The sequence below is a fragment of the Styela clava genome, chromosome 1 (genome assembly GCF_964204865.1).
Source record: "Styela clava chromosome 1, kaStyClav1.hap1.2, whole genome shotgun sequence".
In the NCBI taxonomy this organism is placed as follows: Eukaryota; Metazoa; Chordata; class Ascidiacea; order Stolidobranchia; family Styelidae; genus Styela; species Styela clava.
In genome coordinates this window covers 20,128,825-20,144,056 of record NC_135250.1, presented here as the reverse complement: position 1 = coordinate 20,144,056, position 15,232 = coordinate 20,128,825, and the positions used below count along the sequence as shown (strand labels likewise).

Here is a 15,232-nt window from a genome sequence, read left to right as displayed (position 1 = left end):
CATCGATCAAGCGGCGTTCGAATTTTTCCTCGAACTATCTACATCTGATGGATGATGCGTTCGAAAATTACACACCATACGGCAATCCCAAACAAAGTTCGAAACGAGCGAGAATTGGGCATAAGCGAATACTAGAGTTCGCTTAATGGCACATAGTTAATCCGACAGGAAATGTACCGTAATCGGTAGATAATTCATCACCAAAATAAAAATTCACGTTATAAATAAAGAGTGTTAAATAAACTAATAAATCACATTTCCCGGAGAGCAGAAAAGCCAGAACTGTTTATTGAGTAGAGAGTTAGGATAGGATATCATATCCTCGAGAGTTTGCCAAATTGTTGTTGGTTTTCGCTTTTTCCATATATTACCGGACCAAACGACTTCATATTTTCTGTATCTAAAGATGTAAGAAGTCGTCGGGAGTCATCCCTTTAATTTTTTCTCTCCGAAAATCCCGGCCCTGTTCCCATTCCCAACACCTTTATCTTATTACGACACATGTATGCAATACAATATAGTAATATAATTATGTCTGTTGATATATCACAGTTTTATTTTTATAGTTTGACTATATATTGTTGACTTCATAAAGTCATATACTCAATAAAGGGAACTTTAACACATGAAAACAGTGTTCAAAAAAAGCAAAAATGAAGAAACTGCAATTTGTAAGAAAATGATTGCATGGAAAGACTACAGAACGAAAAAGGTGAAAATGACTATGAAAGGCAATTTACAAGGTATAAAGCGTGAATGACATTAATAAACTCTTAAAACACCGTTAGCATACTGGTTATTTGCAACAAAAATGTTGCTTCAATGGGAATCTGTTTGTCGAAACAATCCACAGCTCATATATAAGAAATCACTATTTGTCTTGCAAACATGAGCTCTAATACAATTATCATTAAGTATGAATCGAGGCTAAATATATTAATACGCATATCAGACAATAAACTTTTTTTTGTTACCAAATTGTGTTATAATAGGGCAGATCTCTTTGCAATGACTCCATATAATGGCATTTACGTGACCTTTGACCTGGTGATTTGACTTCATCAACTTAAAGTTGGAATTGACTCAAATCATACTTAACAAAATTGAATTCTTAAAAAAGCGTTAACAAGTCAGTCAATAGGTATTTTATGAGAAAATTCATCTTAAGTCTTGAATAGTGTATCTCAAAAGTATTTGTGAATGAAAGTGTGAAATGTAGCGTTTCACTGAAGACAAGAAAAAAATGTTTGTACAAAAATGTTGAATTTTTCACAGAAATATTTTATTCTTTCTTTAATCCTCCTTTGCAACCTTTTCCTTGTGGTTTCATAACATCTTCGGGCCAATCATATCTCGAAGGTAGAAGAGATTCATAATCTGTACTGTACATTTGTGATCTGATGAAATCATATTTATCCACTGGTTCTGGTTGATGACCTGCCATACCGTGGGCATATACATACTCGGCAATCTGCCAAAATATCACGTTAATTGAGTTGAAACTTAGAATCGTTTATTAAACAATTTCGCTGCTTTCAGATTCCCCGAGATCTGGGGCTTTTAGTCTCAACATTAATTTTTCCATTCACCAATATGCATATTTCATTCAAGATTGAAATTTCTCCCCCAAATTTCAAGAATATTTCCACTTTTATGAATACCTATTTAATGGCTCACTAAGTAAAAAGTCTTTAAAATAAAATAAAAATGCCGAAGTATGGATGTAGATTCTAATATTGATTGTTCTGGATTCAATGCAACAAAGCACACATTTATTGTCAATTTGTTTTCAGTCTTTTCTAGAATTTTACTCTCAACTTTATTTATGCTTATGTAAATCATGTAGTTATGCGAAGCTCTAGCTTTCACATTTCAACTGTCAGCAGGTGAAATTGATTCCTAATCAAGAACCCTAAATAATTCTTGGTCACAGACAAGTCCCACGTTTCTATGTCTCATTTAAGGTTGAAAACATAAGACTCAAACCTTAATCTGCAGTACAAGATACACGGGGCTGGATGGCACTTTATTCTTATATTATTTTAAGTTTCATTCAGTAAACCTACCTTAACTGCAATATTGATGGAGACATCTTGAATTCTCTTCAGATTGGGGTAAACTCGACCTTGCGATACCTCTTCAGGTGTCATTTCATTCGCTAATGTCTGCAAGAATAAATTAGAAATCTTCTTATTGCATTGAGTAACATTTTTTGGGTTTTTATCGAAATGTTAAGGTTGAGTCTTGTCTGGCAAGATAACTGACAAGATCCAAAGTAACCCTAATTTCTGAAATATTTCAGCCACCAAGTATATCACTAGGAGATGATAACAATGTTATGCATACTAGACGATAAAATAATTGATAAAATTATACAAATATAAACTGACTACAGAATCAGGATAGTAAACAAAACCTTAAGATTGAAAACCATACATAATTTAAAATAAAAGGCATTGTCAAAAGAAGTGGTGCACATGCATTAATACACCAAAAATATAAATATGAATCACACACACAGACCGTCAAAGCGATGGAATAAAATTGAAAAATGTGAGAACTTAGTATAAGTTACTCAGTAAACAGAAGGAAAACAAGAAAAAGGAATAAAAAAAAAATTGATAAGACTATCAATTCCTACACAGCTTGGAAAAATATTCAGCAATTCCTACCTTTGCTGCAATCAAGAAAATCTGATCAGGTATATGCCTCACTCCACATGATATTACACCAAGAGCAACACCTGGAATAATAAATTACAATAAGTACTCATAGCAAGCTAGAATAAAGAAGTATACCTTTATCCCAAAACCAAAAACAAGCATGACTATAAAAAACGAGTTGCCAATACGCCAGAATCATTTCTCAATATTCAAAATCGTTACATTTTATTGCAATTTAAGTCCAGAATTACTTTTCATCTTTAAGAATGATTTTGACAGTTCAAGCTATATATTTAATTAAATTAAACGAGAAAGAAAGTTTTTCAGGCAATCAATTTGTCGAAAAACAGTATAAAAGCATAGGTTCAAGAGGGAACTACATTTACAACATCTGTGCACCATCAAATTCACCTTCAAAACATTTACATTTATGTATTACTTGTCTTAATGATGAAAAAATAAGGACAATTCAGAAACCCTGTCAATATTAGATTTTCATTAGACACCTGGAAAAATGTAGACATTATTTCCCTGTCCTGGTGTGAAGGTCCTTCCATCTTCAAGTGTGACTTGGTCAAATGGACTTCCACTTGCAAATATGCATTGTCCCTGAGTGGATGAAAGTATTGAATAATATTAATAGAAGCAATACCTTTTTAGGTAAGAACACACACTGTGGATCGAAGCGGTGATGATAGCTATTTATGGATAGCTATATTTTTCTAGTTCACATCAAACATGTAAAACATTTGACAGAATCTAGTACTGGGATATTTCAAATAAATCCGTGCCGCATGAAACATAATTCCAAAACTTATAGCAAGGCAGCAAAATCCAGAATAAAAGCTGAAATCAGAGGAAATCTCGAATTCCCTTTTATCAACATAAAAGAGTACTAAAGGAAAGAATATCTTCCCTATAATAGTTCATTGAAAGCTGTGAAAACCTGAATTCAGAAAAATGGTTAATACAATAAAAGGTTTTTAGGCATCAGGAAGTGGGCTTATCTTTTTTCATTTTCTTGTAATTTTGGTAAAAACTTTGCAAATGAGACTAGTCTTTGCCTGTGCAGGCTAACAATCTAGCTACAACAAAGATTTTTGCGATTGGCTCTACTATTTCAGAATAGAAAGCCAAAAAGTTTCGTTGGAGCTGTCAGCTGGAGCCAACTCAACATTACAGATGGATCTTGTGCCTGAACTGCCACAAATTATCTCCAGGTCCTATTATTATATCTTATTATATCATATGTCTAATTTTCTAATACTACATACAATTTTTTTAAAAAGACAATTTGCTTAACACAAGGTTAAACACACTCACTCACTTACAAATACAGAAGATTGATCTCTGAGCAAAGTAACAAGACTACTAAGTGTCAAGAGCTACTGAGACTATAAATCCTCACATTACAGAATTGCAAGTTGGTAAACACCAATTATTTGAAACTTGAAGAAGATCATGGCAATATGATTAGACAAACAGCTATGAGGTACTGAATTCCACATACCGGTAACTGGAAGTCAGTGCACTGACACTGAAAGGGTGAAAACTGTGTTCTGAAAATTTACAAAACAGTCCGCTATAATATCCGTAAATCTATTTTGATTCAAGCAGTACCTTAGTATGTGTGTATGCTTCCTCTGCAGTACATTCAGCTTTATCAGTCGGATTACTTAATGCAAAAATGATCGGACGTTCATTGATTTCAGCCATACTTTCTAAAACATCTTTGGTAAATAGACGACCTGCTCCAGCAACACCTTTGGAATATTGAACATAAATATTGAAGTAAGTTTAAAAGGGTTCCAACTTCCAACACACCATTTTAATTAAATAAATAACTCTAGCAAAAATACAGATATTGAATATAAATATAGAGATCTGATATAGCATAAAAATATGAATATATTGTTCCATGACACAATAACTAAACCTTACATGTAACCTTCTAAAATTGTAAAATTATTTTAAAATATTAGGGAATATTTTTTACCGGAAATACCCCATTATCATTGTGAAATGTTCATCTTACTTCAAAAGATTTAGCATAATGTTAAAAACTTTTTTATGAGCATTTCCACACTGCCACTCTGAACAAGGCTCTATACAAGCCAGGGCTAGGAAGCTAGTTCAAAATCACAGTGGCTCTGGGTCTAGCCCTGTAGTCACTGTATATCCTAACTGTGGCTTCAGCCCCGCGGCTTTATCTTTTATGTAGGAGCTGAGCTCCAGCTCTGACTTCATACCCATTGAGGTTTTTGATACCAGCATCTTACTGGTTCAGCAGTGCCTACCAAATTTTATTACACAATGAGTTTGATGTTGGGTCCACAGATATATCTGAATGATACAAATTAGTTACACAGAAAACTCACACCCAAAGGTTGAAGCCTTTTCAGAGACTCGCTAGTCAGGCTTAATATTTCGATTAAATGGAAATTAAGTTAGTTTACCTATTATTGCATCTGGCTTTATTGTTTTTACAGCTTCATTAAAATCCTCAATATAATTGTGATCGTGAGCGTAGTTCGATTGCTCTGGACTTTCTAGTGGCTGAGGCTGATTTTTCACAAGTAGACCATCTGATGTATAACAGAAAAAATAGTGGTCTAATGACACATCCCTGCACTAGTCTTTTCAATAGATAATGGATGTTTCACCAGAGAACAACGTCCTTCTTTACTTCCATAACATTCTCTAATAATCAAGATGTCAATGGTGATGCAACAATTGAAATTTTATCAGTTGCTTAGACAGTTTTTTCAGACAAACATATTTTTAGGTATGGTAATTTTAGGCATGGTAATTGGTGGTAACATTAGCTCATTTTCGTGTTTTCCTTGTTTAAATCTAGTAGAGAATAATCAAGGTAAGAGGATTTCTGGACTTCTTGCCAACACAAGATAGTTTTCTTACTAACTATTCTTTCCCGGATGAATATGAAATCCTATCTTAATGCAAAATATAGGACTAATTACAAATTTTGCCTGAAAAATTTTCATATGAATAGCTGCTCCAGATCCATTAATTGAGTAGAAATTATACCTTTGTTGAAAAGAAATATATTTTTGTAAGTCTCATTTTTAGGTTTTCCACTTTCCCACATGTGCCGTGTTACCAAGTTTGCAATCCCGAGAGCTGCCTGTGAGGAAGAATGCAATGGTTGTTAAAATCTGCAGAAAAATCATAACGCTGATTTTGCTTGAATTCACATTAACACATGACAATATTTTGACTCATTTGTATCAATCATAGAAGCAAAACTACATGATTCGATGTCCATGTATCAAGAGGCCAAAGCTGCTTAGGAACTTAAAATGATTCTAAAACAGTTAATAAATATAAATACAGAGATGTCTGAAAAGCACGATTCCCTTTAAAAAGATCTCAAATCAGGTATGACTGTTCACAAGCATCATCAACAATGGTGACCTAATGGCTTAAACTTTAGATTCAACGATGATGATATAGCAGGTTAGAATAGAGTTCAAGGCCTATATAAGGATATAATATAACAGGCTACAGCTGAAAGTGTTGTATAATGCTAGTTGTGGTCTCTGGTGGATATATATTGAGACTGAGAGTCATGAAAATTGAATCAAAGTCATATACAGCAAACCCACCAACCAAATTGTCTATAAATAGAATACTTCACCTCCCCTGCACCAGCAAATAGAAATTTCATATCAGTCAATTTCTTGTTTACAATTTTTTCTGCTGTCAATAAGCCTCCCACTGCTACAGATGCTGTACCTGATACCAAAAAAAAATAGTGGTATCAGCATAGGCTTATTATGTAATAATGCCCTTCACATATTTCAGAATCAACTTAACTAAACATATTTAAGGGTAATGACCCAATACATCACAATATTTTACTTGAGGACCTTTTCAAAACATGATTCAAAATGTTTGTTAAAGAAATACATTCTGATGAAAAATGACAGAAATGTACTTTTAGTGTGCTGTGCAGCATAACTCTTAAATCCCAAGGTATGACCATTGTTGAATTACCGATAAAGCATACCTTGTATATCGTCATTAAAAGTGCAAAACTGATTCCTGTATTTCCGTAAAAATCTAAAAGCATTGTGATTTCCGAAATCTTCAAACTGTATGAGAACTTGCCTTCCAAAAGTATCAGAAACAGCCTAAATAAATATAGAATGATATTACTTCTCTAGCAGATTAAAATAAACAAAATTAGAGTAAAACAAATATTAAGATTTTAAATTGTTTTTCTCAACATTAATCGACTTATCCACAGGAAAATCTGTTCAGAAATTGCAATGACCATGTATAATTGACAAGATGATTTTTTAAAAATTTTCAATCTTCACAATTCAGAATTTGTTCGCACTTAATATTTGCTCTAAATACGGCTGTTGGTAAACTGTTTGCTTGACCCAAAAATGTTTGAAAATAAATTTAATTTTCAACGTTTGAATACACATTTTCATACATCATAGCTGTTTTCTTGACTGTACTGACACAAACTGCTTCAATTAGCTTTGTGTCAATCAATATATACCACAGCACAATTTTACGGTAGATTTCTAGACTATAATTCTTTCTAGTCTCAGACAGTGGTGGTTGGTATTTCATTAGTTACCTGTAACTTTGCCCAAAGATCAATTTCTGAGTGAGTATGTAAGTCTTTGCTCAGATCAAATATCCTTAAAAAGTGTATAATGATACAACCCATATTTTCCATATGATATGATACACCATATGCAATACAAAGTGGCAGTCATTTTTAATAATATGTTTATTTAGGTATTAATTCTACTATACCTCCATGAATTCATCAATTAACTCATCGTATTCGATACCAGTTACTCTTCTATGTGTTAAACCAATGTAAAATGGATCAGAAAGCAATTTCTGGAAAAATGTCATATTATTTATTGAAGCACAAGTTTTACTAGGTTAAATTAGCATAGCTTGAAACCAGTCAGTGAAGGAATTTCTCTGAATTTAATGTCAAAGTTCACACCTCAAGATGCAAGATGCTAAATTACATATTAAAAAACAGTACCTAATTAGGGTTAATATACTTTATGAAAATCTTTTTCCAAATATCAACGGAAAGTTTTTAAAATTAATCTAAAGTAATTTCGCCAGATTTGTTGCAACATGTGGTCAATGACATAAAGTCTCTGCACTTGCTTGTCATTTAGATAAAGAAAACGAAATAGTTGACAAAATCCTCACTGAATTTCCCTGCGTACCTCATTGTCAGTTCCAACATCAATACACACAGGTAGGCACTGGTGTGGGTGAATTCCACCACAAGCTGTATATAAAGCCAATTTTCCACATGGAATTCCCATCCCATAGCTTCCTAAATCACCAAGTCCTAAAATTCTTTGTCCATCTGTGACAACAACCGCACGCACATCTTTCGCTGGCCAATTTTGCAATATATCTGCTATGTAACCTCTGTCATGGATCGTTATGAACATTCCCCTGTAAAAAACGTAGTTTTCGAATATTGATTAAACAGACCTCCTGAAGTATGCGCACCAAGATGGCGCACAACCTGAACCCAGGTTGTGTACCAGGTTAGGGTTCAGGTTGTGCGACATCTTGGTGCACATACTTCAAGAGTACCAATTAAACTCTTTACCCGAGCTGATTTTCCAAAATCTATTTCTATTTGCCATTAGTGCATATCAACTCGAAGACACAAAAGCTTCTTTTTAGTACATTTGCATAACGGAAATTTCTTTAGTGCAAAAATCAGTGTGGTTAATATTACACAATTACCATATTTCTCTGTGTATAATACTCCCTTTCGTGACTAGATTGTGTCCTTATAATGAGACGAATAACACTATGATAGTTAAAATATACAACAAACATGGGAGATAGAGTGATATACCGGTGGTTAAAAAAAAGGAGACAAAACGTCTGGATAGTTTTGGCGATAAAAACACCCGCGATGTAATAGAGGAATGGAAATCCCGCTATGCCTATCATGAGTGGAGATTGAATATTTCTCTCATGATCCACTCGCTAAAACTCATGTGCGTATTATGCGCAGGGGAATACGATATATCCAAATTACCAACAAATGAATAGAAAAGATAGATAATTTGAGGTATATTCTAGCATGCACAAAATGCGTTTATTGTAAAACTAGGTTTTCCTATACAAATGTGATGATATTCAAATATAAGCAATAAAAATATAAAACCTGGGCCTTCTGAAAATATTTCCATACTGCATACATGCTAGTCCAACAGTGGGAGTATAAACAATTGGCATCACAAGTTCAATATCATCTTGTAACATTCGGAAAAATAATTTCTCGTTTCGTTCTTGTAAATCAGTGAGGAAAGAATATCTATAAAAAAAGAAGTTAGAAAGATTAAACTTGAAATAAATGAAATATAGATTAGGACTATATTTATGGGTCATTTCTTGACCGTCTCCAGGGGTTCTAAATTAGGGTTTGCAAAGCCTCCAAATTTAGACATTGCAGAATGCAGATGAATTTTCACGCATTTCTACTTTTAATAAGGATCATTAATTTAAGCATGTATTTGTCTATTACCGCAACTCAAATTGCAAAAAAATGTGTGTGACCCCCAAAACAAAATCCAGTTCATTTGAAACATATTCTAAATAAAACAATGTGTCCTAGACCAGTGTTTTTCAACCTTTTTCGAGCCATGGCACACTTTTTTCATTGAGAAAATCCTGCGGCACACCACCAGCTGAAAATGTGGAAAAAAGACCTAATATTCACAATATACGGTAAGTGTTATATTGTTAATATAAGCTTTTTTAACATTGAAGAAAAATGTTGAATTGGACATCTTGAATGGTAGTCAAATAAAAACAAAGACAAAAAGGCAAATCACCACCTGCTGCTGCCACCTTCTGGTATAGAACAGTATTACATGGTTACTCTGCCGGGCGCTACACCGCATAGACATACAAATTGGAGAATTTTCCACGGCACCCCTGACAATATTTTACGGCACATCGGTGTGCCGCGGCACCCCGGTTGAAAAACACTGTCCTAGACTATTGAAACTGTGGGTACAATCATACACAAACATAAGGTCAAGTGTTAAATAAATTTTCTTCCTTTTCCTAGAAGTAATTAAGAAATTTATGGGTTGTTTGTCGCTTTTTGGGTCACCTATTTGGAATATTCCACCTGTTAGTAGATATATTACTATTTAATTTAGTGTCAGGTTGCAGGGGGTTTGAGTTGATTGTTTTAGGACTTGTGGATATTTAACAGAAGAAATGGGTTACGAATCCATGGTTTTACCAAAACTGATGTAATAAAAATTGAAAGCATATTTCTGATTTCAAATTAGGACAACTCCTTCAGTGATTAACAGTTATAGGAATACGTAGACCTTCTTAAGAATGAAATAAATATTCTTAGAAAAATAACTGCTGAATACCAGGGAAACATGCGATTAGACAGCGGAAGGTTTAAATATCTGGGGTTTTAGATTCTGTCTGCTTAGGCTCTTTTAGGAGTTCGAAGTTTCAGTTTATCCTGCAGGACGAGTCATAAAATAGTTGCAATGAAAAGAAAGAAAAACGAGAATATCGGTTGGAAACTGAAGACTTATCGATCGATAGTTAGGGGATCCCCCAAAACAGAAACTGCAGTTTCGATTCATCCGCTCTTGTAACTTGCGCACTGCGCATCGCACACACACACTCGGCGGGTTTCAAAATTCTCTCGCTTTACAAAAATCTAGATCACTATATCAATAATTGATTGATAACTCGCTAATTATACGACATAATTCGCCCAAAATCAATAGGCTTCTGGTCCGAGATAAGATGAATGCACATGCAAAATCTGGAGCAGATTCAATCTCGCTTTCGTGAGATATCGCGTGCATCTAACAGACACACAGACAGACAAATACCTATCAATATACTTACCGATCTTAAGATCGATAAGTAACAATATAGACTATATAAGTTTGCAAGTTACCTTTCAAGATCAGTTTGTATTTGACTGTAAGCTTTCTTTATCCTGGATAATTGCCTATCTTGATCTAACACAATAGGAGGCAACAGTCCATGCATTCCAAGTATTTGTCTCTCTTCTAAAGTAAATCCAAGACCCTGAAGTACCAAAACATTTGTATTAATGGGTTTTATTATTGATCGTTGGCCAAGTGGAAGAACTAAAGCCTGAAAGCTATATGTTTACACTTCAAATCAGCACAATGCAAATTTAGATAAATAAATACTGAAATATCTGGATAAATTTTGTTCTATGCTTTATGTTTCAGATGTACGGACTTGCTGACTTAAGGGTAGAGGAAGCCGTAACCGAACATCGTTTGCTTGAACGACCTTATGACAATGACAGAATGAGGAGTCCAGCAATCCTCTCACATATATCGCTCACAGGATTCGAACCTGCGAACCCACCCAGAGCAATAAAAGGTGCGATATCAAACGTATTTATTCCTAATGTTGTGACACTTACAGGCTAAGCATGATGCGTCATCCATCACACAACATTTCATGATAATATGAATCGACAGATATGGTATCCTAGCTCAGAAAGTACAAGAAAAATCTGCTGAGTGTTTGCAACGATATCAGACTGTACAAATTTTCATGAAAATGTATTCTTACTAGAGACAAAATATTGGAAACCCCTTGGCCTTACCTTGTTTGTATGTGGATCAAGCAATAACTGTTTTCCGCCAAGCTCTCTTGTGTGAACTCCCTGTGCATAAGAATTGCAACATTTCGATGAAGAAGAAATGCATCTTGCATTGTGATTTTGGTTGAAAGATTTCAACACCTGTCTCCATTTTTGCCCAGTGCTAAGCAAATATCTGGCTGACATCATCGGTGTTTATTACTAAAGGAATATAACGTTAGACTATAGTAACAACCAATGAAGCTGGTCCTAAGACGCAAATTTCAAATAAGGGCAATTCCAGAATATCTCGTCAGCTAAGTTAAACAAAATGAACAGATCTATGTTTAGACGGTGATGACTGATGCGTAACAGACACCGGCGATCAGCTGATTGTGATGACAGAACCCACAAGGTGGCAAAACCTATGGGTATACGGTAAACCATACGAAAATTAAACTATATATGTATTATATAGTTCACTATGGTATTTGTAACTAAACTCGTATCCACTTGCCGTCTAATACATCCTCTGCCAATCACCAGCTAAGGCTAAAATTCTGGGAACATTTACGCTAAAATGAGTTCACCAATATGGAAATACTGGTGACCGTACATTTGAACCCGTATATCCGTGGGTTCAATCTATATGAGAGTGCTAAAATCCACGGGTTCAAATATCCGTAAAGTCCGTTTCCGTAGGTGCAATCAAAGTGACTATATTATAGTCACTTTGGGTGCAATAATATACAGGTGAAATTGTCGGGGATTCAAATGTAATGGAACCAGGAAATACTTTTTTCCAAAAACCGAAATGCAAACGCCACTTCCGTGAAGCAAGCAATCCATTCTCGGGACAAATTTTTGAAATACAACGTCTAACCATATTGCACTATTACATATTTATCCGGGGAGAGGAAAGTTGATGAAACAGCAACCCTATGACAAATCCCTCTTTCATCTGTTAGGTACCAGTCCATGTCAGGTATGGGAATAGTTAACCAGTTATTCGTTTTAGATATCTAACTCTCTCATAACGGCCGAATTTTTACTGCTTCACTACAAACTATCGGTCGAAATCCAAAAGAAAGCTTGTTATGCCATACAACAGAATTTCTTGTCCAATACCACAAATAACGTTCAGCAATCCAGACCTAAATTGTACCATCTACATCTCAATCTAGCACACATAACATTTGCGAAATATCATGCTTGACAAGATTGGATTAGGACTGGTCAGTGGTCAGCATGTACAAGATACCACACATAAGAAAATTGATCATGATATTTAATGGACATTATATAAAAATAAAATACAAATGAAGAATCAAAAAAAATCCAGAATTGAAATGTGAAATAAACATAAATCTCTGACATCAAAACTCATTTCTGATTTCTCCTATGCAAAGCATGAAATATGCTGAATTACTATTATTTTTTTTTCAATAACCGGCCACTCGATTACTGTGTATTTGTATACAAGACAGAAGAATATAAATAGAAAAATGATGAAATCTAGTGCAAATTGTATACAAAAACATGAATTATATTAAAAATATACAAAATTAGCACAGAGTGGGTGAATTAATACAGTGTGAAACTAGACTATATAATGTACTATGATAAAATGAGGCACAGGTTAATATGAATATACAGTGAACTAAATGATATAAATAAGCACAAGCAAGCTATGGCAAAGCATAAATTGCTTCGATAGACATAAACAATTCATCACTCAAGCATAGCTGAGTATGTCTTGAAGATATTCATAATAAATTTACAACTATGGTCTAAATATATATATATGTGTGAATAAAACGATAATTGTGCAATTTATAATTTTCTTGGTGCTACACGCATTGCTCACAGCTACAGGTAACAAAAAGAGAACATATGGTATAGTGCAAATTTGAATGAAAATAGTACATGAAGGATGTAAGTAGTGACACATATAACAAAAATAATACAAAAAATGATATGGAATGAAACAGACTTGGGACAAAAATAATGGAAACAAGATACAAATTCGGTCTTAGTTGTATTTACAATTTATAATAAAATATATAACTTCGCACGAAGTCTTCCATTAAAAAAATTTGCAAGTAGTTTGGCCCTTTCATCATTGTTTATCAATGTACCATGCTTAGTAAAAGTTTCTAACATGACTTAGTAAATCTGACACACCATCATCTTTTACAATTTGTATGTTTGCAGTGAGTGAAAAGGCTATAGACTGTAAAAAAGCAGCTGATATCATAATCATGAACACATCTTCATTATCTTGATTTTCTGAATCCTTCGTAATCCATAATCTGGCTGTTAGATCGCAATAACTGTAAAAATAATGAAACATATTTCAACATACAAATCATACAAAAAATATTTCATTCTGTAACTTTTAGCTTTTTTGAGGAATGAATAAGACTATTGTAATAGCATAGTAAGACAAGCACAACTGGGAAAAAGCAATCAATATAGTTCAGACTAAGTTCCATCAAAAAAACCATACAGACACACATTACTAGGAAGCCAAGTTTTTTGAAGTTGGAGTCCACTTCTTTGAAAAACCAAGACGGTAGTCATTTGCGACTGGACTTGAGTTTTCAGACAAGAGCAAAGATTGTTCAACCAATTCCTTGTAAATCATATAAAGTCACAGTGCAATTTATTACCCAGGTTAAGTCCCCTCTAACAACAGTAATAAAGGGGACTCGTATCACTGGATTTAATAAAATCAATCTATTCTGAATATTTTATAATAACTTGAAGTAAAATTGAATCAAGTTCAGGATGGGGTAAATACGTCACATTAGCCACCTCTGGTCAATTTCACTCATTATGTCAATTTTCAGAATTCCAAACTTATTTCACTGTCAAGTACCGGTGAAAATAGCCCCGACTTAAGACCTAAGTTTTTTCAATGCTAATGGTGACTGAATACAAATCATACTCACATCATTTTCTGCTCGTAGTTGTTTCACTCTTCCTTGCAAATGCCTGAGTAATTTGACAGTGCCTTTATCTCCTGTTGCTCCGTTAGCTGGTGCAACTTTAACAGGTGTGCTTGATATTGGAGGTATAAGTGAAGATGATGCATCATACTCACTGTGCATTGATCCTAGGTGACCGTGACTCTGTAAAAAGTTTCAATTTTTGTAAAATATAAGCCCCTCAGGGAAAACATTATTTGAGTATACTGTATGTCAGGGATTTTCCCAAAAATCAATTTATAAAACTTCAAAATTGTCAGAGTCGTTTCGACATCATAACTCTCTTCTTATATCGTTGATATGATCAGTGAATAAAAACTTACAAATGAAGGTTATAAAAAAGGAAGCTTCAATAAAACACCTATTCAATCTTAATGGGGCAATGCTTCAAAATAAACAATAGATTTGGTCCAAATCAAATACCCAAAATCTCATGTGATTGCATTGTCCCATCAACTTCCCAAACCCCAATGGATTGCATACAAAACTTGGACTGGTAAAAAAACAAGTTGCTTATGCTTAAACTATTTGGTCAACTAATATGATAAACCCCAGCAATAGAAAAACACTCACAGCCAGTGTTCACTATTAGCGCACTTTTTTGCGAAAATTGCGAAGCACTTTCGCAACTTTTTTTAGGGACTGCGAAATAGCACTTTTTTCCGATTTTGAAGAAAAATAGCACTTTTTTCCGATTTTGAATGGAATAAAAATTCAAAGTTAACAAATATTTTCGAGTATTAAGTTGACAAATAAGTAACATACTGGTACTTTTGTAACTCAATTCTGCATATCATAACGATATTTACCGGAATTCTAACCTATGAGATGCAGACATAGGAGATAAAGCTTTTGCATTACCGGCAAAATTCTTGTTTATAATATGATTATTATACAAGCACACGGATTCCGCTTCTCCCGCAAAAAACGCTCCC

General features: G+C 34.1%; 2 protein-coding genes across 4 annotated transcripts in view; both read right to left on the bottom strand.

Moving 5' to 3' along the window:
* Positions 1–506: 506 nt before the first annotated feature.
* LOC120347709 (NAD-dependent malic enzyme, mitochondrial-like) lies at positions 507–11,800 on the bottom strand. Its single transcript, XM_039417781.2, has 14 exons — positions 11,332–11,800; positions 10,642–10,775; positions 8,866–9,015; positions 7,898–8,135; positions 7,461–7,550; positions 6,694–6,817; positions 6,322–6,419; positions 5,712–5,808; positions 5,120–5,248; positions 4,284–4,426; positions 3,170–3,272; positions 2,673–2,743; positions 2,067–2,165; positions 507–1,471 (listed from the first exon to the last, which is right to left on the bottom strand). Exons 1-14 carry the CDS (start codon positions 11,515–11,517, stop codon positions 1,283–1,285), a joined length of 1,851 nt encoding a protein of 616 aa, XP_039273715.2. The 5' UTR covers positions 11,518–11,800; the 3' UTR covers positions 507–1,282.
* Positions 11,801–12,584: 784 nt separating this feature from the next.
* LOC120337216 (uncharacterized) overlaps positions 12,585–15,232 on the bottom strand; it is a 41,604-nt gene continuing 38,956 nt past the window's right edge. For all 3 annotated transcript variants that reach the window (XM_078111370.1, XM_078111372.1, XM_078111373.1), the window contains 2 exons: positions 14,262–14,441; positions 12,585–13,640 (listed from right to left, as the gene is read on the bottom strand). In XM_078111370.1, the coding sequence (XP_077967496.1) occupies positions 13,584–13,640; positions 14,262–14,441 (237 nt within the window). In that variant the 3' untranslated portion in view covers positions 12,585–13,583. The remainder of the gene's footprint in view (positions 13,641–14,261; positions 14,442–15,232) is intronic.

Bases quoted from the DNA above. Each gene is read 5' to 3' on its own strand.
- LOC120347709 (XM_039417781.2), bottom strand. From the start codon at position 11,517: ATGATGTCAGCCAGATATTTGCTTAGCACTGGGCAAAAATGGAGACAG. The intron at 6,420-6,693 runs GTATGCTTTATC...TTTTGGTATCAG, and splicing joins TTTTAATGACGATATACAAG to GTACAGCATCTGTAGCAGTG. The intron at 4,427-5,119 runs GTAAACTAACTT...AATATTCCAAAG, and splicing joins AAAGCCAGATGCAATAATAG to GTGTTGCTGGAGCAGGTCGT.